Source organism: Panthera pardus, unplaced genomic scaffold (assembly GCF_024362965.1).
Source record: "Panthera pardus isolate Hobbes unplaced genomic scaffold, ASM2436296v1 HiC_scaffold_16, whole genome shotgun sequence".
NCBI classification, from domain to species: Eukaryota; Metazoa; Chordata; class Mammalia; order Carnivora; family Felidae; genus Panthera; species Panthera pardus.
Genome location: NW_026526721.1, coordinates 18455611 through 18481819, shown reverse-complemented (window position 1 = coordinate 18481819; position 26209 = coordinate 18455611). Strand labels below are relative to the sequence as shown.

Sequence of the window (26209 nt, the reverse complement as noted above, 5' to 3'; positions counted from 1 at the left end):
GTTTCTTCCCCCTTTGAGCATTTAATACCATTTTCTCAAAATGCAAGGCACAAAGGCAGCTGAAAGATTGTATATTCAAAGGATTTTAACTCCAGAGCTCCAAGTAAGATTTAGTCAGATAAAGCCTCTCCCATTCTTTGTCAAAACCAATCTTAAAGACAGAGAAAACTACGGACCCGCCAACAGCCCTGTATTTTCAAGACAGCCTGAGATCAGCTGAGGCCATGAATGTTTCCACATCCCAAGCTAACTGGAAGCCAACATGTATATAACATACCACATGACTCAACGATAAGTTTTCATAAACCACCAATACTGTATTTGTGACATGCACTCCCTCCATACTACCATCCGGTGATTATTTTCTGAGAAGAGCCCTTGGAACACGCAGACCAGAGTTCAGTCAGGTTTCATCTACACCCAGCACTGCGCTACCACAAATGGAGCCTTAACAAACACTTTCTATGCGAACCACGATAACGATCACGACTACGATCTCCCCCCTTATGCTCAATATCTGCTGGTGTGGGCCTCTGCTCGAGTTTCTGGGAAATGAGTGCATATGGGCAGCACCCAGCATTATGACCACCTTTCATTCTCTCTGGAAGAGCGAATGCCTAAGTCCACGTCCCTGGGGGGCTTGATAAATGGATTTAAAGTATCTCCTAACTTGTGCTCGTGTGTAGGGTATGAAAAATGCTCCCAACTGTATGGGCTATGTTGACGTATTTATTGTGCCCCCAAGTTCTTGGAGGAAAGGTAGATGAAGACACCGCGAAGTCATGTTCCTGTCCTCTATGCTGTAAGGCCACCAACAGCTTCAAATGAAGCCATGGACCTGGCTGTCCTCAATTCAGAATAAGATAAGCTTAGGGGCACCTGGGTGGCTCGGTCCATTAAGCTTCCAACTTCGGCTCAGGTCATGATCTCAAGGTCTGTGGGCTCGAGTCCTGTGTCGGGCTCTGTGCTGACAGCTCAGAGCCCGGAGCCTGCTTCAGATTCTGTGTGTGTGTGTCTCTCTCTCTGCCCCTCTCCCCTCGCACTCTCTCTCTCTCAAAAATAAAAATGAAAACATAAAAAAAATTAAAAAAAGAATAAGATAAGTTTAGCATTCCCATCTTTTATACTGTGACATGTTATCTTGGGTTGGGGCTCCTGGATTATCACCTCCCCTCCGTAAATAGTTTCATTTTTCCCCCCTCCACAAACAGTTTTAACACGATGGACTTACAAGCTACATAACTAGTTCCCTCTCTATCCTACTTGACTCAAAGAAGGACCACCTTAGCCCAAAATAGCATCATTTAGATGGCCTAGCTGCTGATCAAATGACGATGCAATTTTTATGTGTGTTTCTCTATGTTCATAAACCCAGTCTCTATAAAAAAAGACATCTTTGTGGGAATTCTGCACAGAAATATGAGTAAGATGGCTTTCTCTTCTCTGGAAGAGACTTACACTGGACAGACCTCTACTGATGTAGAAGCAGGATCTATATACCTTCTGTCTCCCCACTCTCACACAAATAAATAAAAGGCAGGAACTTGGAAAGGAATAGCTTGCTCAGTTTAGGTCCAACTGATATTTTTCAAGTGGAGTAAGTAAGCCTTCTGCAGTTTCTGGTCTTTTCTAGGCATGTGTCACAACCTACATTTTCCTTCCTGTTTCTTTCCCGTCTGTGTTAAACAAATCTAAAGCTTCTAACTAGGGCAGATTAAACTGTTTATGGAATCAACATATACTGTATATGTAATGCGTCAAAATCAAGGATTTTTAACTTCCCTGAAATATATATGAATCGTTCAGTCAAAATTAATTATTGGTTTGAAATTTTATGATCTGAAACTTTGTAATAATTAAAGCCAAACGAATTAATCACTTTTTAAAGTTATGACTTATGGGGTGCCTGGGTGGCTCAGTCGGTTAAGCATTCGACTCTTGGTTTCAGCTCAGGTCATGATCTCACGGTGTATGAGCTCGAGCCCCACATCGGGCTCTGTGCTCACAGTGCAGAGCCTGTTTGGGATTCTCTCTCTCTGCTCCTATCCTGCTCACTCTCGCCGTCTCTCAAAAACACATAAAATTTAAAAAAGTTAGTCATTAAAGTTCTGACTTGTATGTGCTCTTAGGTGAAATAGAAGCAATGTAGCTGAATGAGAAAAGTGCAGATTATTAATTAGACTTCATTGATGTAGAACTTAGGGAATGAGAATCTGCAAGTGAGCTCAGCTGAAGTTTATATTTGATATACCTATACTATTTGCTTGGCACAAGACAAAAGAAAAAAAAACAACAAAAATAAACAAACGAAATCTTCAACTACAGATACATCAGCACAAATTTATTCCTAACTTTGGAAAAGCCTATACAAAACTCAGTAAATCATCCAACAAATAACTATAGACCTTAAAAAAGCTGTGAACGTAAAACGGGTTAACATTTGCAAGGTGTTCAGAACAGTGGTTTGCACACAGCAAGACTCTGTAACATCTACGATGATTGTTCCTAGTCATGTGCAGACAAAGGTATAAGAAGGCACTAAAGGGGCACCTGGGTGGCTCAGTCGGTTAAGCGTCCGACTTCAGCTCAGGTCACGATCTCGCGGTCCGCGAGTTCGAGCCCCGCGTAGGGCTCTGGGCTGATGGCTCAGAGCCTGGAGCCTGCTTCCGATTCTGTGTCTCCCTCTGTCTCTGCCCCTCCCGTTCATGCTCTGTCTCTCTCTGTCTCAAAAATAAAATAAACGTTAAAAAAAAAAAATTAAAAAAAAAAAAAAAAAAGAAGGCACTAAAACCTAGTCCATACGCTCAGGAAATTCAGCCTAGAAAACCCTATAAGCTTGGAGGTTATGAGGCAGAGGCCATGTTATTAATAACAACAACTCAAATCCAGTACTGGGGAGTATGCAATGATGCATAAGCATTATTGAGATACATTTCAGGTACTGTCAAAACTATTCTTATCTTTTAACTCAGTAATCCTAATTTTGGAAAGGTACCTTCAAGCAATTATATAATATGGGAAGAAAATCTAGGGTCATTAAGGAATTCAAAAGCATGGCCCCTGTAACATTAAAAAAGAAAAAGCAGGGGTGCCTGCGTGGCTCAGTCGGTTAAACTTCCAACTTCAGGTTATGATCTCATGGCTCATGAATTCGAGCCCCACGTTCTCGACAACTCAGAGCCTGGAGCCTGCTTCAGATTCTGTCTCCCTCTCTGCCCCTCCCCTACTCATACTCTGCCTCTCTCTTTCTCTCAAAAATACATAAATGTTTGGGGCGCCTGGGTGGCTCAGTCGGTTAAGCATCTGACTTCAGCTCAGGTCATGATCTCACACTCCGTGAGTTCGAGCCCCACGTCGGGCTCTGTGCTGACAGCTCAGAGCCTGGAGCCTGCTTCAGATTCTGTGTCTCCCTCTCTCTCTGCCCCTCCCCTGCTCATGCTCTGTCTCTCTTTGTCGAAAAATAAATAAAAGCATTTAAAAATAATAAATGTTAAAAAAGTATATTAAAAAAAGAAAAAGCAAAAAAAAAATGTCTGACAATATAGTCACATAGATGCACAAACTTTTAAGGGATAGACAAAATTAAAGGAATAGATATGAAGACTATAAATGTGTTTTTAAATTTTAAAATATTATTTAAAAACAAAGATTTGATATTTTAGCCACAACTAAATGAAAACATATCCATATGAACAAAAACAAATAGGAACACAAAATTTACAACAAGGCCAAATTACAGGTGATTTTCCCTAACTCAAAACCTTCTAAGAAAATATCATACTTAAATTATTTTTCTAGTTACATGCAATGAAAAACACATTTTAGGTAAAGATAGGAAATACATATATATTTCTAAATACATCAAATATTTCCAAATGGGATCATTTTGCCCCAGGAAAATGTTAGTATTCACTGTAGTCAAAATGGAGAGCAGTGATACTAATAAAAGGAAAAAAAAAAAAAAGACATAATGATTAGAATTAATGAAGTAACTGGGTCCAAATCGGAAGCCTTAATCATCTTTTTTGTGTTTGAGTGCATCTTGAGGATGGTCTTTGAAGCTATGGAGGCAGATGTTTGCAAAGTTTGTTTTCATCTCAAGCATTTCCATCTGTACAAGAGCTGCCCTTAAGAGACCTATATTCCTGCGGTGTTTGCGTTTCTGCCCACAGGAGATCAGGGTGAGACACAATCTTGGAATGGAGGTTTGTTTTTGGTTTTTGGTTTTTTTTTTTAAAGAATCATTTCCCAAGCTTCCCAGGACTGAAGAGACCTCTGCACCAGTTTCTCAACCTCGGCTCTATTGACATTTCTTTGCTGTGGGCTGCCCTGTGTGTTAGGGGTGCTAAGCAGTATTTCCAGTCCCAACACCCACCAAATGCCAGGAGCACCCACCCTCCTTAGCTGTGGCAACTAAAAATGTCTGCAGGCAATTCCAATGGTCCCTCGGGCAGCAAAATCACTCCCAGTTGAGAACCACGGCTCTAAAGTGATGTTTATTTATTTGTTTCTTACAATCACACAGTGCTTGCCAACAGCTAACGGGCTGAGCAAGTCTCATGACTGTAACTTGTACGTCCTGCTGTTCTTTATTTGTAGTCAAGACGTCCAATTTGACACCGAAGAACAAAAGATAGTTACTTGGTTCAAATAGGAAAGCTACTCTAGGAATGGACTTTTTCTTCCAAAGCTCAGAGAGAGATGAATCTTACCTTCATTCAGAATTCCAATGTCATTCTATTTCATTTCATTTTTCGAAGCCATCAAAAGATATTCAAGCAGTAACTACAGTAATGGTGCTAAGCAGTTGTTAAAAATACTCCACAGGTCCTAGCATTTTTTTTTCAGTATTTCCAGCTTAAAAATATTTAGAGACTTCTGATGCAATTTCACTTAACTATTGTCTATCTGGAATGTTATTTCTTAGTAGTTTTTGTTTAAAGTTCCATTAGTATGTGTTGGGCCCCTAGTTTGCAGAAAATTAGGCCATATATATTTTTTAAGTTTTTTATTGGGGGGGGGGGGGGCAGAGAGAGAGGGAGAGAGAGAATCCCAAGCAGGCTCCGCACCGTGCGGCTTGAACCCACAAACCTTGAGATCGTGACCCGAGTTGAAATCAAGAGTTGGATGCTTAACTGACTGAGCCACCCAGGCGCCCCAAGGCTGAATATTTTAATGTGTCAAGTCACAGAGATCTCCTAACAAACATAAACCCCTGAGAAGTACAATCAGCTATTAACCCTCGGAACACCAAGAGGATCCACTAGACATAATTTTACCTTTTGAGTTTCATTTTGAAAAGTTCTTATAAGGGTTGATATGTCTGGCTTTTACCCTTTTTAGAGAGATTTTATTTTTTAAAACATTGAATAAAAGCTTGCTTTATCTTGTAATTACTGTTACCAGTCCACTGCAACTTTTTATGTAACTAAAATTTTTTGCAACATTTTCCTATTTTTTAACATTCCAAGAATTATTTCATCATTTCTCATTGACTATTTCCAACTATGCCGAAAAAGACCAAATAATATGAAAATGAAAGAATAGGGGCGCCTGGTTGGCTCAGTCAGTGGCGCATGTGACTCTTGATCTCAGGGTTTTGAGTTCGAGCCCCATCCTGGGGGTGGAACCTACTTTAAAAAAAAAAAAAGCAGCTGGGGTGCCTGGGTGGCTCAGTCGGGTAAGTGTCCGACTTTGGCTCAGGTCATGATCTCACAGTCTTGAGTTCAAGCCCTGCATCGGGCTCTGTGCTGACAGCTCGGAGCCTGGAGCCTGCTTCCTATTCTGTGTCTCCCTCTCTCTCTGCCCCTCCCCCGTTCATGCTCTGCCTCTCGCTGTCTCAAAAATAAATAAAAACATTAAAAAAAATTTAAAAAAAGAATGAAGGGCTGAAGGAGTTACCTACAAGGATGAGGCAACAGGGAGATTATCAGTTTTATTCCTGCATTTCCAAAATACTGCATCCCCTTTCCAGAAGTTATAAACTATGTCAGGAGACTTTAATTGAACAGAACTGAAAATCAAAAATGCTCACTTTCCACATTAGCAAACAGAAGAAAAGCGACAGGAGGTACTTCACAAATATGAGACAAATTTGGCTATGAATGAAACTGATCACACAGGCAAGACCACAGACGATATCAGATATCAGATATCTTCAGATGACGATATCCTAGATGGATTTTCTCAGGCCGGAGAACTGAAGAGGGAGCAGTGTTAGAATTCTAAGCAAAGAAGGAAATACAGGATTCTCATCCAAGGAGTCATTCCACAGGAAGGAGGACACCGTTCACTATTTTTGCTAAAAAGATGTGTGACAGCATTTTCTCCTCCTTTAGGATGCTTGCATAATAAATTTTATCATGTTTAGGCAACAAAATTTTTTGTACGTGGTTTGTAAACAGACAACTACCAAAGGCAGGAGGGTGTACAAAGGTGATTAGAAGTAAAGAACCAATGTAAAGTTGAAAAGAAAAAAAATGGATTGATGAATCTCATGGGGATTTATATATCCAAACTTAGAAATATTTTGTAATAATGGACAGAAAGTGGCTCGTCTCTTCAACAAAATTGTGAGCTCTCCAAGTTTTAAAGTATTGATTCTTTTTACAATTATCAAGTGAAAACTCAAGAAAAAAACCAACAAGTACAACAGGATGTAACCTAATAGAGATGTATTTTAAATCTGCAGTCGGTATTTTTAAGATGAATATAGCCCAGGTTCATGCGCAGCAGGTGACTGTTGAGCAGCTAGTTCCATTAAAAACAAAATACTGCCCGTTTCAGAAATCTCTACCTTCAAAATCAAGAAAAGATGTAACAAAAATCTGGGTTTACCGTACTCAAATTTTAATTCAAATTAAAATGTTTACTATATTAATTCTTAAAAAAATTTTTTCTTAACATTTATTTTTTTGAGAGACAGAGAGAGACAGAGCTCAAGCAGGGGAGGGGCAGAGAGAGAGGGAGACACAGAATCTGAAACAGGCTCCAGGCATCAGATCCCAACGCGGGGCTCGAACTCATGAACTGTGAGATCATGACCTGAGCCGAAGTTGGCCCCTTAATCGACTGAGCCACCCTTTACTATACGGTGCCCCTTTACTATAAAGGTGGCCCTTTACTATATTAATTCTTATTAAAATTTCTAAACAAAGCTATTTTTCACTATCCCTTTATTCTTTCTTTTGTAAGATAATTTCAAGTATAAGAAATCATAATAATATAAAGGGTCCTCAGTACCTTGATAAGTCAGTGGTGCTGGGCTGGCTTTTATGGTACAAAGCAGGGCAAGGCCGACAGAAGTGTTTCAGTTGCCTGGGCTCAGTGAGTGCTGTTAAGATATTGTGTGTTCCCAGGTGCCCACACATGCGTGTACACACACACATACACACACACTTTTGAGGAAACCTTAATCAATGAAAGAAAACTCTCCTGAGCTACAAAATACAGTTCAAAGAAGGGCACAGTGAGATGCAGTCAAAAGCAATCAGTCATCTGGATCTATTTTAAGTGGTTTTTTTTTTTTAATTAAAAAGAAAGAAATATCCTCTCATTATCTAAGAAGATACACTAGGTTACCTCTCGAAACAGACTCATCTATGTTTGCAACCCTGAAAACAAGAAGCTATATCATTTGAGATTTTGTTTGGGGCGGAAACAATGTGGGGACCTACTTTGGAGAGGAAGGACCCACTCCCACGAGGGAAAATGCTGTTATTAGGGTCTTCCCTTATGTTATCTGCTGTACAAATTCAACAAGCCCCGTGGATGATACGGATTTTCGGTTGTATTCTATGGATCCAGGTGGGAGCAAATTTGCACCCCAGATCTGCACTCGCAAGGCCAGACTGCGTATGTTAGTTTTCTAATGAATTTTCCAATAGAAAATTCTTACCCATGATAGTTGGAATCTGCATCCTATTAACATAAGCAAGCTACGTTACTGATCGCATAAAAAGGTATTTTGAGGGGGTCTGAGAACTTAATCACTGTTAACACTGGAGAGATAAATACTGAGTTATTTACCAAAGAACTTTACAAATAACTGATTTGTCCACATTCATTCTTTCGAAAGACTAACCTCTTTTTCAGTAAGGTCATTAACAGAGCTCATCCTACCAAGAATGTTCTTCTAAATGCCGCATTAGCCATAGGAAAGCCCTCACCTCCTACCAAAACAAATCTCATTACCCACCAACCAACAAAGTGTATTCAACTGTGGGTCAAATTTGGTTTCTGGGAGGATCAGAGTAACGCTACGTTTTCTCCTCTTCAAAAACTGTCATATGGTGTCCCCAGAGGAAGTTTTAAGAAAGATGTGTCAAATTCCTGTACTGATTCTGCATTTCAAGTGTCACAAGGAGGGCTAGCTCCTGGAACTGGGAAGCTGCCAGCTGGCAGGAGCCCAGCTTGTGGGCAGGTCAGTGATGCAAAAGCTCTTCCTTTTCCCACTTGCTTTGCCAGATGCGGATAAAGGAATACACGCCTGCAGGGCTAACAGAAAAACACTGAAAAAAATGAAGTGATACAAGGAACCGGATACCCTAACCATAGTAAGTTCAAAACAATTCTTTTAAATTTTAAAAACACGGACAGTTACAAAAGTAATAAAAAAGTAAGAATTCCACCTTAGAATGTGTTACTGGCTATATAACCCATTGTCTTAACGGAAAATAAAGAGTGATTCGAAATCTGAAGTATCAAGGGCTATGATGTCCAGTACGGGAGCCACCAGCCATGTGTGACCACAGAACGCCTGGAATGTGGCAAGTCCCAATGAGACGGGCTATAGGCGTAAAGCATGTGCTAGATTTTAAAGACCTTGTATGAAAGAGACAAACAAAAAACCCCACAAAATACCTCACTAACAACTTTTTCAGATTATTTACATGTTGAAATGATAATATTTGAATATACTGGCTTAAATCTTATCAAAATGGATTCACCAGCTTTTTCTTGCTATTTTCAAAAGTGGCTATTAGAAAGTATAATGTGCATTGTGTGGCTCACCTTGTATTTCTAAGGGACACAACTGAGCTGAAACACAAGCGTGTCTATAACATCTATTTATGGGCCACGAAGTCCTTACCAAAAGCTATGAAAAATGTTTTTAAATAAATAATTGAATTTGGCTAATATTTCTTGAAGACCAATGTGCAAGACATTTTTGGTACATAAACTACAGGTTAGATTGTGTCAGATAAAGAAAGAAATGACTACAATCAACTGGAAGAAAACTCAATATAAATAAAATAATACAAAGCAAGGGTAGGACAGTGAAGCAAAGTATTTCAAGGATAATCAGAGCAGACTTGTAAAAGAGGGGTCTTTTGGGGTGAATGTTAAAAAATACATAGGATTTTACAGGTCTAGCACTTTAGAATTGACAAATGTCTTTGTGGCGTATTAACACCATCTTCTGAAAAAGGAAACACATTTTCAGAAGGGGTTAGAGGGGGTATAGCTCAGGGGTAGAGCATTTGATTGCAGAAGGGGTTAGAAAGGTGGGATCGATAGCCTAGGCAAAGAAAAGGTCGAGGTGTGCAGGTGCAGTAGGTAAGGTGAGGCACACGTAGAATGGTGAAATGCAGGCTAGGGCCAGGTAATGACTTCTGGATGGCCTGCAAGGGAATCTGAACTTTCCTATAGGCTGCAGGAATCATCCAGTATTTTCTACCAAGTGTCAACAGGATCAGAAACGCAAAATGGGAACATGACTCAGGCATGGAGAATGATCTGGGAAGAGAATAAACAGAGGTTTGTGGGTCAGGTAGAATGAATGCCAAGTAATAAGAAGTCAAGGTTGGTGAGTCCTTTAAGAAAAAAAAGCACCAAGGTTAACCGGGGCAAGTGAGCCTCTGAGGCAGTAAGGGACAGTCACGAGAGTTAGCCTAGTAGCCAGTAAATGACGATCTGAACTCAGGCAGTGTCAGTTCGGGACACAAACAGCACTCTGTGGGTAGAGGTGAAGGAGCAAATAAATGATAAGGAAGACTGAAAATTAAAAAAAAAAAAAAAGGATATGTGAATGGCATAAAGCGTATGAAGAGATGCTCCATGTTGTATGTCATCAGGGAAATGCAAATTAAAGCAACGAGATACCACTACACCCCCATTTGAATGGCCAAAATCTAGAACACTGATGACACCACTAGCTCGTGGGGAAGTGGACCATCAGAAACTGTCACTCACTGCTGGTGGGAATGCAAAATAGGACACCCGCTTTGGAAGACAGTTTGCCGCTTTCCTGTAACTAAACATACTCTTACCATATGATCCAGCAATCGGGCTCCTGGGTATTTACCCAAAGGAACAAAAAACTTAGGTTCACACAAAAACCTGCACATGGATGCTTACAGCAGCTTTAGTCACACTGCCCAAACCTGGAAGCAATCCAGCTGTCTTGGAGTAGATGAATGGACAAATAAATTGTGTTCATCCAGACAATGAAGTATTATTCAGCACTAAAAAGAAACAAGCTAGAAAGACAGCCATGAAAAGACATGAAGGAATCTTAAATGCATATTACTAACTAAGCGAAAGCACCTCATCTGAAAAAGGCTACATGCTGTATGATTCCAATGATGTGACATTCTGGATAAGGTGGAACTACGAAGACAAGAGAAAGATCAGTGGTTGCCAGGGGCTGAAGGGTGGGAGGGATGAACAGGCGGAAACACAAAGGGATTTTAGTGAAAATACTCTGTACGACACCGTGAGGATGGGTACATGTCATTACGCATCTGTCCTAACCCACAGTATGTACCCCAAGGGCGAGCTGGGCCCTGACTGGAAAGTAGGGAAGTGGGATGATAATGTGTCATTTGTAACGAACGTATTGCTCTGGTGGGAGCTGTTGATGATGCGGAGGCTATGCGTGTATGAGGGGGGGGCGGGGATATCTGGGACCTCTGTGTACATTCTGCTCACCTAGAACTACTTTATTATTTAAAATTTTTTTAAACATTAATTTTTTGAGAGAGAGAGAGAGAGAGAGAGATCAAGCAACTGGGGGGGGGGGGCGGGGAGAGAGAGAGGGAGACATAGAATCTGAAACAGGCTCCAGGCTCTGAGCTGTCAGTGCAGAGCCTGATGTGGAGCTTGAACTCACGAACTGTGAGATCACGACCAAAGCCGAAGTCGGACGCTCAACTGACTTGAGTCACCCTAAAACTACATTAAAAAAGTCTTGAATACATTTTGTTAAAAAAATCCAAGAAAAGGAGTGGAGGTAATCAAGTCGTGTTCAGCTAGAACATAATCATAACAGGGAAAATGGGAAACAAAGAAATGGAAGAAGGTAGAAAGAGAAAGATGCTGAGGTACCTCTCAAGATACCTCAAGCCGATATCAAGAAAATTCATGAATTTACTCAACAAACATGTACAAGCACCTATAAACTCCCAGGTACCATGATGCAGAAATTCATGATAAGGGACTATTTAGGGGTCATGTGTGGAGCATGAAGGAGAGTGATGCCAGGAACCAAGGAGAATGAAGGTGGCTTGGGTCAGCTGCTATGTGGAAGGTGATAGGTCATCAAATAATGACAATTAGACACATCTACTAAGATCCCAGCTGATGTTACAGCATGAATAACAAATAAAATTAACTGGTAGGGTTGCATGACATGATACATCAACCTTACAAAACTCGGAAGCATTAAAAGGGAGAAACTACTTTTTCCCAAATACAAAAGATTGACAAAAATTGGTAAGAAAATGTGACAGGTATCGACAACTCCAGGATATTCAAATGAATATGTAGAAATGGTTACCCATCGGGTCCATCCACATTAGGAAGGGCCCTCCCTCCCAACCAAAACAGAAAAAAGAAAGAAAGAAAGAAAGAAAGAAAGAAAGAAAGAAAGAAAGAAAGAAAGAGAAAGAAAAGAAAAAGAGGATAATGGATTAAGAGCCTGAATTGGGGAAGGGATTATGAAAGCAGGGTGAAATTCAAGAAGACTCAATGAGTGTTTTGGGTGTAAGATGAGAAGATCCTGGTCAGAGAGGAATGTCAAAGCTGACAAACCCTATGGGTACAGTATTTCTAAGTGATGACAGAGTCCAAGGGATATCTGTGTTGCAGCCAGCAGAAATGGAATTTAAATAAAGGGGACTAGGAAGGAGCCAGCTAGCATTTCAGCTAGCTGCCAACCTGGATGGTGATATGGCTAAAGGTAGAGATAGCTAATATGACCATATAGCTCAGTTTGTGCTTATACACTGTGGTCCTAGGGTCAAATCTGGTTTGAATAATATATTGCATAGTTGCCCTAGTTGTAGGTAATATAGCAGATTAAAAAAGCAACAAACAACATTAAAGAATAATACACTGGCATCCTATAGTTTGGTGACTGCCACAGAAGACAGTGGTTTTAACCAGAGAGATTGGATATCAAAGAATCTAATTACTGAATAACAGTAATAAATAAATGAGGAAGCCCTATGGATCTCTTTCCAACACTGGTGAGAAGGGGTGTAGGAAAAGAAAGGGCCACTGAGAAGGTTTTCATAAGATATCATGTTAGTAATGCTTTCAATTAGGTCAGTAAGTTGAAGGGATTGCAAAAGGAAAAAAAAATCTATTCCCAATAGAAAGTAGGTTTTACAAGACATAAAAAAAAAAGTGTTAACTGAGGGAAAAAAGAGACCCTGGCAAAAGCCTGTCACTCTCAGGATACAACAAGAATATCCATTCTTTTTATTTATTTATTTTGAGAGCAAGAGAAAGAACAGGTGCACATGCACATGAGCAGGAAAGGGGCAGAGAGAAAGAGAAAGAGAATCCCATGCAGGCTCCACACTGTCCGTGCAGAGGCTGATATGGGTCTTGATCTCGTGAACTGTGAGATCATGATCTGAGCTGACATCAAGAGTCAAACACTTAACCGACTGAGCCACCCAGGTGCCCCAAAATACCCAGTCTTAATTACAGAAGTCCCTTCTATATGAATGGTCATGAATGGTTGGTCACCAACCTTGATACAGGGTTACAAGCGCACAGCTAGCTGTCTAATTTTAACAGCAATCATGGAGCTCTCTTGGTTTACTCGCCATTATTTGGGTTGTTGATGAAGTACGGAGTCAATTTAGTGATGTGGAATGATCAAGTATCTAACAGGCTATGAACAAAGAAAATGGCTGTCCAACTTCAAATTCCCTGTTCAATACTGATTGCACTGGCATAATGTAGTAAGAGCCCCAATGACAAGAATTTTTTCAAGCACTCACTCTGAAACTTTCAAATCTAGATATGACTGAAGAAAAATACGAAAAAACTACCATAAAAGCAAAAAGAACTAGGCAATTCCAACTTTTAGACAAAGCAGCCATTAAACCCAAACCAACAGACGTTTCTCTACACCTGGCTCATGGAATACCGGTGGGGGCCCAGCCACGGCCCAGAACACAATCCATCCATCCTGTGGAAAAAGAGCTCAGATGCTTTCCCATTGGCAAGTCCTGCTCTCCCTGGGGTTAATGGCCTCAGAGAAGGAGTTTATTCTAATGAACTTCCAACTTTTACAGAGAGAGAAATATTGTGAAGCATACAGTTGGCTTTTCCCTTATTTCTTTCTCTCTTGTAATTCCCCGATTTGTTTATTTAGCTCCATATCCTGCTACACTGAACACAATTTTTCTTAATCTAGCAAAGAGGGAACACAAAAGAGCTTAACTAACAAAAAAAGTTACGGTAAAACTGGAAAATAGCCACTAAAGGGAAACCTGGTATTATCAAACTGGTAAGAAATGACAATTAGGATGCCTTATATGTTTGAAAAATCTAGTTGTATTTTTGTAAAATTATTTTTTAAAAATTCTACAAAATACATTATAAAAGATCTGTACCTGACTCTGTAAGTCAGAAAACTTTATATTAATAACCATCAGTCTTAACAAATTCATACTTAATGTTCTATTGGAAAACCTGTGACACCAGGGAACATTTGAGGGGTTCCTGAAGGAAAAGGAGAAGTGAGATAATCATCACCACTGGGGGATGATGGAACGTGAAACTGATGACTGAAGCAGGTAACCTTTCTAACCCCCAACTTCTAGTTTTATAACTTGATGATGTGAATATAGAGGTTTGCTTTTAATAAAACATAAGAATCTAGAAGTTATGGGTTTAAGATCCCAAAGAGGTGAAAATACAATTCTTTTAACTATCATGAAATCAAAGATAAAGAACTTTAAGCAAACATTTATGAATGCCTCTGACGTCGTGCACAAAGAGATGATTAAATGCCAAAAAACCTGACAAAAATGAACCAAAAGACAAAACCAACTTTTCTAACAAAAAATTCAGACTTAGCTACTGACTGATGAAGCAATTCCAAAATCTTGTTTAAAAAATATTTCTAAACTATAGACCAAAACAGAATGCCAGTCACTTACTCAGATTTCAATTCTCTACAGAACTACCTATTATAGTATCAGTGGTATTTTGATCCCAACTGTGGACACCGACAGAAAACAGCTAAAAGTAACTCAGTGGTGGTTGATCAATTAGGTTACACGGGTGGCCATTACCATAATAGGACTTCGTGGTTTAGATTTTATTTCCCTCCCACAAGCAAACTTGGACAGGAGTGGGCAGAGATCTCTTTAACGAGAAACGGGAAGATACATCTGTAGAAGAAACAAGACTGTCATCTGAACGTTCTGGCGTCCACGAGAGAGCAAACACAAAAGCCACCTTACCTCCCATCGGCATAGTCTGCATCTGCTCCGCCCCACCAGACGTCCGAGTCATCCTCCTCTGCATCTGCCGAATCAATATTGTCACTCTCCTCGGCCAGCGGGCAACAGACAAATTCCACTCCTCGGAACTTGTCGATTCCACAGGGCAGCAACATGCCATAGTCATGCAAGCTGGTACTCTTCTCACTGCAGGTCTACAGCAAGGTAAGGAGGAGACAGCGAGAGTGCGTTGGTTTCTTTGTAAGAAAAGCCCCAATCTCGTAACTGACAGAGACCCAACGTACCAAGGGCCGGTTGGACAGCGCAAAGGACCATCTGCGTTTTTGAGTGGATTTACAAGTGTCTTGAGCACAGACCACTTTGGCACCCTTATTTTAAAACCTACGTATTACTTATTTAAGAAGGCTACGTTGTGATATTACGGAAATTAATAAAAAACAACCGGAATGGAAACTAATTGGGAAAAAGGATCTAGAAGAGAACTGTATTGTGAATATCAGAGAACCAGTGCTTTCTTGCGTCATTAGCGTATCAGGAAGACGTGACGGCTCGATGTACATCCCCAGCTTACTTCCATCTCCGTTACAGATGGAAGTTTCTCTCACTTGGATGTATCTTACTCTAGAAATTCGAACTCTCTTGGCTCACTTCCAGAATAACAATCCTGGGAAGAAAAGAAATTATCCTCTGCTATGAATCAAAATTTACAGTCTAAATTAGAGATTTCTCTTTCAACATCTTTTTTGCTTTCCTGGGATTTGCGAGGTTTGCACAACTCGAGATTAACATAAAGCTTTGAAGGCATCCACTGGTGACAGAGGAAAGATTAATAATTCAACACATATGGATAAACAATGAAAATATTACAGACTGTATTTTGACCTCATAGGAATTAAAGTCATTTTTCTTTCTTAGTAACAATTTTTTTTTTTAAACTCAAGAAGAAAAGAAAATGAGGTTATTAGATGGGTAGCTAAGCTTCAAAGTATCTGGTCTGTTTTTTTAAGATCGAAAAAGCTCTTCTTTTTTATAAAGAAAATTTTGTTTTACAGTAAATTAGAAGTTTGTTTTTTTTTTTTTTTTATAAAAGGCAAAATTAATGCTAACTCTTAAGGGGTGTTTTCTGCCTAACAACTTCAAAGCTACGTGAGCCAGATCAGGGTTTCTCAGCCTCAGTACTATTGACATTTTGGACCTGATAATTCTTGGGGACAGGGGACAGAGGGAGGAGAGGCTGTCTTGTTCACTGAAGAATGTTTAGTAGAATCTCTGACCTCTACCCCCCAAATGCCAGTTAACACCTCCCCTTCCAACTGTGACAATCAAAAATGTCTCCAGACGTTGGCATATGTACCTGGGGAAGGAGGAGGAAATAAAATTGACTGCATTTGAGAACCAATGAACTAGACTAGACAAGGGAGCCTAATTCTAGGAGACTGGTCTTCCTCAAAAACGATATACACTTACGAGAACACTTTCATAATATATCAAGGCACAAAGCACTTTTGAAGATGATAATAAAAAGGGACCTTTTATGCTAATTGTCTTCGGTGTTGTCCACTTTGCCAAAAGCAGGGGTTGACAAAGGTGTGCACTGGTGAATCCAGTGTTGACAACCACTGTGGAAAAATGAAGGTGGCAGTATGGTGTGGCAAACACAAAATTGGATGGCGTAACTGAAGAGACCACTGGTACTGGACAAGCTACTTCCTCTTCCACCACTGTATTCCCCAAGAGACAACAGGGAAAAAGGTCAAATTACAAAAGCTTTGTATATGACAAAATAAAACAATTGGCTAAAAAAAATAATTTGGCAAAAAATCATCGGGAAAAAGGTATATTTTAAGGTTTATGCAGTGTAAGATTCTAGCTTCTGATTTATACAACATGGCATAGACACATAATAGATCTAGCTAACTAAATCTGTTTTGGACTCCTAAGAGTTTACTCCTCGACAGTTCTTAAAAAAAAATAAATAAATATAGGGGTGCCTGGGTGGCTCAGTCGGTTAAGTGTCCGACTTTGGCTCAGGTCATGATCTCCTGGTTCGGGAGTTCGAGCCCACATCAGGCTCTGCGCTGACAGCTCGGAGCCTGGAGTCTGCTTCAGATTCTGTGTCTCCCTCTCTCTCTGCCCCTCCCCTGCTCACACTCTGTCTCTCTCTTTCCCTCAAAAATAAATAATAAAAAATAAATAAATAAGGAGCACCTGGGTGGCTCAGTCGGTTGAGCGTCCGACTTCGGCTCAGGTCATGATCTTGCAGTCCATGGGTTCGAGCCCTGCGTCGGGCTCTGTGCTGATAGCTCAGAGCCTGGAACCTGCTTCGGATTCTGTGTCTCCCTCTCTCTCTCTCTCTGCCCCTCCTCCATTGGCTAGTGCACACACGCTCTCTCTCTCTCTCTCTCTGTCTCTCAAGAATAAACATTAAAATAATAATAATAAATAAATCCTTAAAAAATAAAATTTAAAAAATATAATTTGTTTATCAACATAGCTATTGCCTGAAAATATATTCTAACATGTCATGACACGTCTCCTTAGGAAATCTTCACTTTAAAAGAACAAATGTATGGCTGGTACCTCTTTGGCGACGGTGTGCCAGTGAAGGTGGGTTTCACAAACATCCATCCTCTCCTGGTGTAAGAATTTGCATTTGTCGGGAACAAGGAGGGCATCACTTACAAACTCGCCAACTGCAAGAAAGGAAAACACTTCGTGTCATTCCATCTGCATCACAGATGTCTTATCACTGGGCTGATATCAAGCAAAGAAGGGCTAAAAGTACTTCAGAAGTTATACAGCTTTTTGAATGACCAAGTAATCAATCCAGTACTGAAAGACAAGTACTGTTACAATGTAGAGTCCTGTGTCCTGAGCCCAGTTTCTTGCTATATCAACCTCGACAGTTAAAATACTTCCTACATGGGGCACCTCGGTGACTCAGTCGATTAAGCTTCTGACTTCAGCTCACATCATGATCTCGTGGTTCTTGAGTTCGAGCCCCATGTCAGGCTCTGTGCTGACGGCTTAGAGCCTGGAGCCTGTGGCACATTCTGTATCTCCCTCTCTTTCTCTGCCCCTCCCCTGCTCTCTCTCTCTCAAAAATAAATAAACATAAAAAAAATTAAAAGAAAATACTTCCTACATGTTTTAAGCGAAATCTTTATGTAATTAACATGTATCTCTGACTGCAAAGTTAATCATGCAAAAGGCTTCCAGTGAATTACAACGAGGAGGAAAAAAATGCAGATTGACACTGTCTGGGCAATCATTTGAGTGGAATCAATATAAATAATTATTCATCCCTCCCTCCTCTTCTTGGACATTTAATCTGTTTGTAAACTATTACAAAATTTAGCATTTTTCTACTTCCTAAAATTATAGACGTACATATGTTTATATATGTGACACACACACAGAGATTAATTCAATTAAATTATGAAGACTGTGCCTTACACTTTTGCTGTATTTTTAAAGAAAATGTGGATCATGCAAATTATTTCTAGCATTCTTGGTACCACAGATATAATAAAGATATTACATAAAGTCCTACAAGAATGCTTACATTCTTATGAGGGTAAAAGCTGGATAATTCCAATATGTAAGCTACAGGCTTAGTTTTTTATTTGTTTTGTTCACTAAAGTATCCCCAGATTGAAAAAAAAAATTTTAATGTTTATTTATTTTTGACAGAGAGAGGGAGACAGAGAATGAGCGGGGTAGGGGCAGAGAGAGAGGGAGACACAGAATCCGAAGCAGGCTCCAGGCTCTGAGCTGTCAGCACACAGCCCGAGACGGGGCTTGAACTCACAAACCGCGAGATCGTGATTTGAGCCGAAGTTGGACGCTCAACCGGCTGAGCCACACTTAGTATCCCCCAAGTATCCCCAGCTTTTAGCATAGATTCTGTACACAACAGGCAGCCGGTATCTTGATGAAGACACGAAATGCTGTAACAGAGATAAAGAAGAGATGTAACACATGTAGACTGGGCCCAAAGAGTGAACACATCCGCTTGGAGGCACTGGGGGAAAACTCAAAGTAGAAACAACATCAGAGATGAGTCCAAATGGATACGTGGGAGGATGCCGTGTAGAAATGTATGGAAGCTCCATGATGTAAGGACAGTTACCTGTCTTGTATAACATTCAGCTCCCAATCCCTGGCCCAGTTCTGGCAGACATGACCATCCTGGAGAGATGGATGGATGAATGGCAAAAGGCCCTTCAGAAGGAGGGAATTTCTTGTGTAAAAAAGAGAAAAAAGGGCAAGGGTATTTGTGGAGGAGACAAAAGTTCAATATGGCTGGAATACAAGGTGAGTGGATAAGGGAGTCCAGAAGTAAATGAGGCTGGAGAAAAATGGTGGACTCCTACCTGGAGAATTTAAGGTTCTGGATACCACTTTGGAGGCAACATAAGCCAAAAGATACTTTAAACAGGAATGATATGCTCAAGTTTGTTTTTCTGAGAAACTCTTTTACCAAGTGAGCGTAGGTAGACCAGGAAAGCAGGGAGGCCACGGAGTAGGGTGCTGCCATCCTTTGGGCAAGACATGCAAGAACATATTTAAACCAATGACTCCAAATAAGATATAAAAGTTGTCCACACTCCAGCAAAGAACACATTTTCTTCTTTCACAGGGTGTTAACATAAAATATTCTGAAATGCACCCTGAAGAGCAATAAAGGCCCTCAGAGGGGGGCAGAAAAAAACTTGTTTATTCCCGTTATAGAAAAGGGTTCTTTAAAACTTTCTATAAAGGCGCTTAAACTTTAGTCGGTTTGTGGCTCAAACATGCAAGATGTTTCCTGATACTTAAGCACTTAGTCTAATTAATAATATTTATATAAAAACCTAACCAAACCATAGAGGATAAAGAGCCTTTCATCCTGTCATTCCTTAAATCTTTTAAGACAATCTATGATGCTCCGAGCAACGTATTGTGAGTCACAGAGAATGCAAGAAATATGAGCCGCCAAAGGCTGCAAGTAGGGGGCGTGGCAAAGGAACCCAGGAGTCCTGGGCACCTCGGACCCACACACCTAGTCACATACGTCACTGCACCTCAGCGTCACAACAGCCGTGCGCAGACCTTTTATAGCATCAATCTTACTTCCCGCGGGAGAAAAGACTGCCAAGACACGTGCTGAAGGCCACCTACTCTCAGGAGATGATAACCTAGTCCCAGAGATGAACGTTAAGATGTACAGTATAGGGAAGGAAATAACAATAATGCAAGTGACATCACGTTTTCCCTTTTCTTTTACATAGAATACGATCAAACAAAATAAAAATAACCAAACTAAAATCCAGAGGAGATGGAGAATGGAAAATAAAAGTAATCTCATCCAAAGCCAATACACCTTCCCCAGGTGGACTCTTGATGGTTTCTCAGGAAAGGCAGTCAACTGTAGCTGTTAGCAAGAATACTTGATATCTCAGCATCCCAATTTTCAAGGCCACAGGAGGCCACAAGTGATCAAAGGCTTGAAGATATCTCCTTCATTTATTGGCTCTGGTCAGTCAAGCCATACCGCCATATTCACAAATGTCCAACCACTAAGTGCTCTTTTTTTTTTTTTTTTTTTTTTAACTTTACAAGTAATTATTGGAAAGACAAATGCCTGGCCCAAGGCTATTAAATCAGTTCATGAGACAATAAGGAGCAAATATTGGATACTCTCAACCTTGACCTGAAAGAGTTCTTGCAGCATAAACTGGCTAACAGCTCCCAAACAGAAGGTCTTGTTTTACTTGCCTTTAGGCCAGTCTGCAGAAGACTAGATTTTAATGCAAAAAGCCAAAGTTGTTGAAAGATACTCGCCTTGGTAAATGTCATGTTCATCAAAAGGACACGTATTGCATTAATTTGTAAAAAGATATTAGAATTTTTTTAATTTGCAAAAGGAGCCTCCATTTAGCATTGTAAAGATGCTCTTGGGTTTCTAACAATGTATATAGCCAAGAAATATATGCCTCCTCAAATGAAATTGCTTTTTTTTCCCCAAGGATAAATACTGGTTATTTAATAAGCCCTCAGGACTAATGGCAAAATAGGAAACTCATTGTACTCTAACATTAAAATAAAATTTGGCAATGACTTGATGGTTTTACAGCCCTGCTTAAATTATTACTTTCAAAATTGATGAAACATACTAGAATGTTCCACATCAGAAATTTTAAGCAATTAAACCACAAAAATCTGTTAACAATTTTTAATAAAGAATTAAAAAGCAGTGGTAAAAATATAACAAATCCATTCTCACAAGCTAGTTTAGCTTAATATGGCCTATATTCTTTCCCCTTTTAATTCTAAAAGAATTATTCTTAAATGTCTAAAAGAATTATTCTTAAATGTCTATGATACAACTGGAGACACATGGGAACTCTCTGTACTTTCCGTTCAATGCTGCTGTGAATCTAAAATTGCTTTAAAAAATAGTCTTTTAATTAAAACAAAACAAAACAAAAAACCCTGACAGTATTACGTGGAGTTTCTGTATGAAACATATTTTTTAAATAAATATTTTTTAATTTTTTAAAAAACCTTCTGGTTTTCTTTGGTTTGATCTTTCAGGTAACCAAAACCAAAACCAAAAATACACACAATTTTTAAAAGAATTCAAGTGAAAGTGATCAAAATAAATTAAGTACCATAATGAGAAATCAGATTCCTGTTAATGCTGACCTCTGGGGCATTTGGCACCATTTAATCTGAGGGATAAATTCATCAATATATACTGTGCACATTTATGAATAAGCATACAATCTGGTTTCTTGTTGAAAAAAATTCACAATTTATATCACACACACACACCACACACACTCCAACTGAAAGGGGATTTTCAAAGCTAATGAACAAGATCTGGGTTTGGCCAAAAAGTCTTGGCAAGATGCACAATGATGCCCAGTTCAACCGGGACTCTGCAGGCCTTAAATCCACTGGCTCCTTGGTGGTCTTGGAGAGGATTGTCTAGCTCAAATTACCTCATTCTGCAGATGGGAGGTCAAGTGGCTTGCCCATAGAGCCAGTTGGCGGTGGAATTGGCCTAAAAATCTGAGTCTCTAAGCTTTTCATCCAGGAGTGGTAACTCAACTCATTGTTTAAACTCTGGTTGAAATGGGTTATTTGGCAAATTCTCTTCGGCTTTTATAAAAGCAGATTCACTTTTAGACTAGAAAGGGCTGAAATGTTATAACCGACGATGCAGTCTATTTGACGATAAAACTAGACTTAAATTACCTGGCAAGCCACATAAAACAGCTGGGGATGCACTGCACGGCATACAACAGGACACATGATGAGCAGTGGCTTAAAGACACGACGGGGTTCTTTCTCTCACACAAGAAGTCTGGTACTGAGGCTAGGGCTGCTAGACATTTTCAATGATGCACTCATGGTCCAGGCTATTCCCATCTTTCTGTATTGCCATCCTTAGCACGGTGGTTTTTGTCTTCATGTTCCGTGGTCAAAATGGCCACGGTAACTGAAGTCTTCATTTCAAGTCCAAGTTGCATGCAGGAAACAGGAGGAACAGGCCAAGGGATGATGGCTTCCTGTCTGTTTTCCTGCCCTACTGCAGCTTGGCTGTTTTACACGGGATGGACACCCTCCTCCCCATTATCTACATCCTACATGCCAGCCCTATGTTATCTGGCCGCACTCAGCTGCAAGGGAATCTGTGAGACTATTTTCAGCAGAGCACATTGTCATTGTGAACAAAAAAAATCTGGGGTTCTTTTAGAAAGGAAGAAGTGGGAATAAATATTAAACAGGCAAGTAGTGGAGTCTCCCGGATCATGGAATTCAAATCTAGGAATGTATTTTTCAATTTTCTTCGGCTGCCTTTTCAAAAGACAGATGATTCCAGGAAGAAGCCAGAATTGAGTATGAGGTGCTACAATGAAAACCACCTGGACCTTGAATTCACGGCACGGGGAGAAACGGGCTGGGGGCTGTCAGAGGAAAAGAGCAACATTGCACACGGCTGAGATTTTTCAGAGTCACAGTGGGATTGAATAGACTGATTACAGATTCCAGAACCATAATTAAGAACTTCAAGGCACAGAGATTTCAGAATTAAAAAATATTTCTATGAACTCGCAAAGACTAAAGTGGTGTCGGCCAGAATCGTGGGAATAAAAGGGCTAAAAATGTCAGAGGTCTATGGATTTGGTCAAAGGGCATCCTCCCCTTCCTGGTCTCTCAAGAGTTAAAAATGATTCAGGAAAGGGGAGATGAGAAAGGGGGTCGGGGTAAGAATGTTCCGGCAACATAATTACTGAAAAGTGGCAAAGCCTGTTTGCTTCTTTGTGCTATACTTGACCATGAGAGAGGAGACATGGCCCAGACCTGGCCCTCCAGGTAAGATGTGGACGGTTTCAGTGATTCTGGACTCCGTGCCTGGCGTGGCCATAAATGCTCTGTGTACATCACTTCACGCCACACTCAGAGGCAACTACAATGGTCTCACTGTGTAAGGGGAGAAGGTGAGCCTGAGAAATTATATAATCAGCCCAGGTCACACACAGTAAATGGGAGAGCTGGGAAAACGAAATGAGTTAATATTCATATAGCACTCAGCTCCGTGCCTGCAACAATTATTATTGCTGGAATTATTACTCCCCCCCACCCCAGCATCCATTCATCAACCACTACTGCTTCTCCTATTAATATTAATTATAGTTAATAAGAATAGAAACAACTACTCTTCATTGTTTACTGATCACCTACTATGTGCCTACTGAAGGCAGTGAGGTTTTATTCTCAGTACATCATCACTGTTCAGTTATAGTCCCACGGTTCTATGCTGGCGCATTGCTTATGATGTAATGGATAAATAATCATGGTCAACACAGCGGGATGGAGTCCCTATGAGTGCAGAATCCACGTGACCAATCTTTTCACTTTCTACAGAGGGTATGGCTGTGAGGGGCGGGGTTTCCTGGATTCCCTCTGGCAGTCAGTGCTTCCTGTGCTAACTCTTAACCGCATACTTTCTACTTTTAATTAATGCTGAGAATACAACAGTGGACAAAAGAGATGAAACTAAATGAAACTCTAGTGGGAAATGATGAAAAAAAACCCCAAAACCAGAATGTCAAACAGTAATAAACACTATGGAGATAAAGCAGATAAAGGGAGAGGGATTGGTGGGAGGGGGTCATGCAGAGGAGGTGGAATTTTAAATAGAGTAGTCAGGGAAATCCTCCCTGAAAATATGGCATTTGAGTGAAGGCCTAAGGAAGTGAGGGAACAAATCAGAAAGATAACAGAGGAAAGAATATTCAGGGCAGAGGAAAGAACAAGTGCAAAGGTCCTGAGGCAGGAGCATGCCTGCTGAGTTCACAGAATAGGGAGGCGGCCAGTGTTGCCACAAAGGAATGACAGGGGGAGGAGGTCAATGGGTGAGTGAGTGACAGTGGACTGTGCGGGGTCCTAAACATTGCCCACACTCTGGCCAGAACCCTAAGTAACACAAGAAGACTCTGGAGTGTTTTTCTAAATGAATTCTTACTGTCCTACAGGTCCAGATTGGAAGTACAAAGACCTGGTAGGGAACTGTTAAAATAATCCAGGTGGGAGATGACAATGTCTTGCACCAAGATGATAGTAGAGAATGGTGAGCAATGGTAAGATTCTGGATAAAGTTTGAAGGAAGAATCTGAAGGATCAACTAAGGGTGTAGGACAAACAGAGTCAAGGATCTCACTTGTTCCTATTCCAGTAGCTAGAGGATACTTTATACTGACAATGACCAAAACCAGGCTGGACAAGAACCTTCCATCTGTCCCTCGTGGCCATGCAGACAAGCAGAATGTCCTAGATTTACATGCTTATTAACCCACACAACTACATAATGCATAGCATGATGAGGACCGTAGACAGATACTGACTCCGGCAAATTTTTACTTTACCATTTTAGATTCTCCCTCCATGGACATTTTTTTCTTGAATTTGTTCATTATGCGTCAGTATTCTGTAACTTCCATATGTTAACAAACAGAAATTTTTCTGGGAGGCACTTGTACTCAAGAGATGGGAAGAATACTTACGGAGTAGCCAAAATATTTCTCAACAAACCTCCTCCTGTGATAAAACTGTGGTTAAGTTTTGCTTCATAGAGGGAGTTACTGGGTTCTCCAAGGGGACAAAAGGGTGAATTACAAACTGCTTTAAGAAGGGACTGTTGTTACTGCCAACATTTCATTGTAACTATTACTAGATAACAGAACTGAGCATTCTTAGCCTCAGAAGTCTCTGCCAGAGGGCAGACACTAAATGGATCATGTTAAGGTAAAGGCAAAAATAAAGTGAAAACCAGAAGGTTCACTTAAATTGTCTGTCTGATTTATTCAAGTGAGGGGAGCACAGCCTTATACACACGCATAAATGCCAGGTTGGGTAAAAGAAATAGCGTTTGACCAAGACTCTGAATAACACTGGTCTTAACCAATGAAAACAGCGCAACGGATATATTTTTAAAAGACAGGAACAAAATGAAGATTTGTTGGCAGTTCTGCAGCTTTTAAAAAACCTCGCGTAGGAATGAGTTAACAAGTCTGATTGGGTTATGCAAGTGTGCTGAAATTGAATAATTAACTAAATGGATGATGGCTGCTGGAAGCCAGGCTTTTCACTGTTGGAATGAGAATTTACCGATAAGTAGAGCAGGTGAAATGATCCATGTGGTAGGAATACAGGAGAGTTGGAGACATCAAGATGAACTCGTATCTGGCTTAATACAGATACAGATGCGTGGCTTTAAGAGTATGTACAGATATGTAGAACACAAGGGTGAGTGGACAGAAATATATTGCTCCCTCTTTCAGCTGAGAGGACCCAGTAGGTAAGGAATTCTGGAGGCAATGACCACACTTAGCATCCACATCTCAGTTCTCCAATACCATTGGAGATCTCAATTGGCCATCATCTCAATTTTTCTCTAAGTCTAAAACTTCAAGTTTACTTAAAAACTTTTTTGGAAGTCTCCATATAAAATTTCATACCCATTTGCCTTTGCATCACCATTATTAATACCATTCTCCAATAAAAGGAACACAGGCTTTTTGAAGAAATGGCTGATTCTAGGAGGTGGTGCAGAAAATAAACAACAGGGAGCCTGGAGCATCTTGTTCAGAAAAAAAAAAAAAAAAAAGAAGAAGAAGAAAGAAAGAAAAAGAAGAAGAAGATATTTCAAATAAGCACAAGAGCCCACTGAAAAAGCTCCCAGTGGCCAGCGCGGAAATAATTTGAGCCATAAAATATATCAAGTAGTCTTGGATTATAACTCAAAGTATTCCTAAGTACAAGTGACTGAATAAATAAATAAATAGGTGGAAAGGGACAAGTATGTGCAGGGCAGTTCCAAATAATCTACATAGATACTCTACCCTCACTCTACGAGGTGAAGCATAAATCTCTACTCCTTTCCTTGTAGGCTACCCATGGTGACTTCCTTCCGGAACACAGCAGGCAATGGTAGAAAAGGGAGTAAC

The 26209-nt window shown here is 40.2% G+C and overlaps 1 protein-coding gene across 7 annotated transcripts in view; it reads right to left on the bottom strand.

Moving 5' to 3' along the window:
* Nucleotides 1–26209, bottom strand: part of APP (amyloid beta precursor protein) — a 274512-nt gene that overhangs the window by 140899 nt on the left and 107404 nt on the right. For all 7 annotated transcript variants that reach the window (XM_019467786.2, XM_019467787.2, XM_019467788.2 and 4 more), the window contains exons 4-5: nt 17289–17401; nt 14709–14902 (exon numbers count right to left, since the gene is read on the bottom strand). In XM_019467786.2, coding sequence (XP_019323331.1) covers nt 14709–14902; nt 17289–17401 — 307 coding nt within the window. The remainder of the gene's footprint in view (nt 1–14708; nt 14903–17288; nt 17402–26209) is intronic.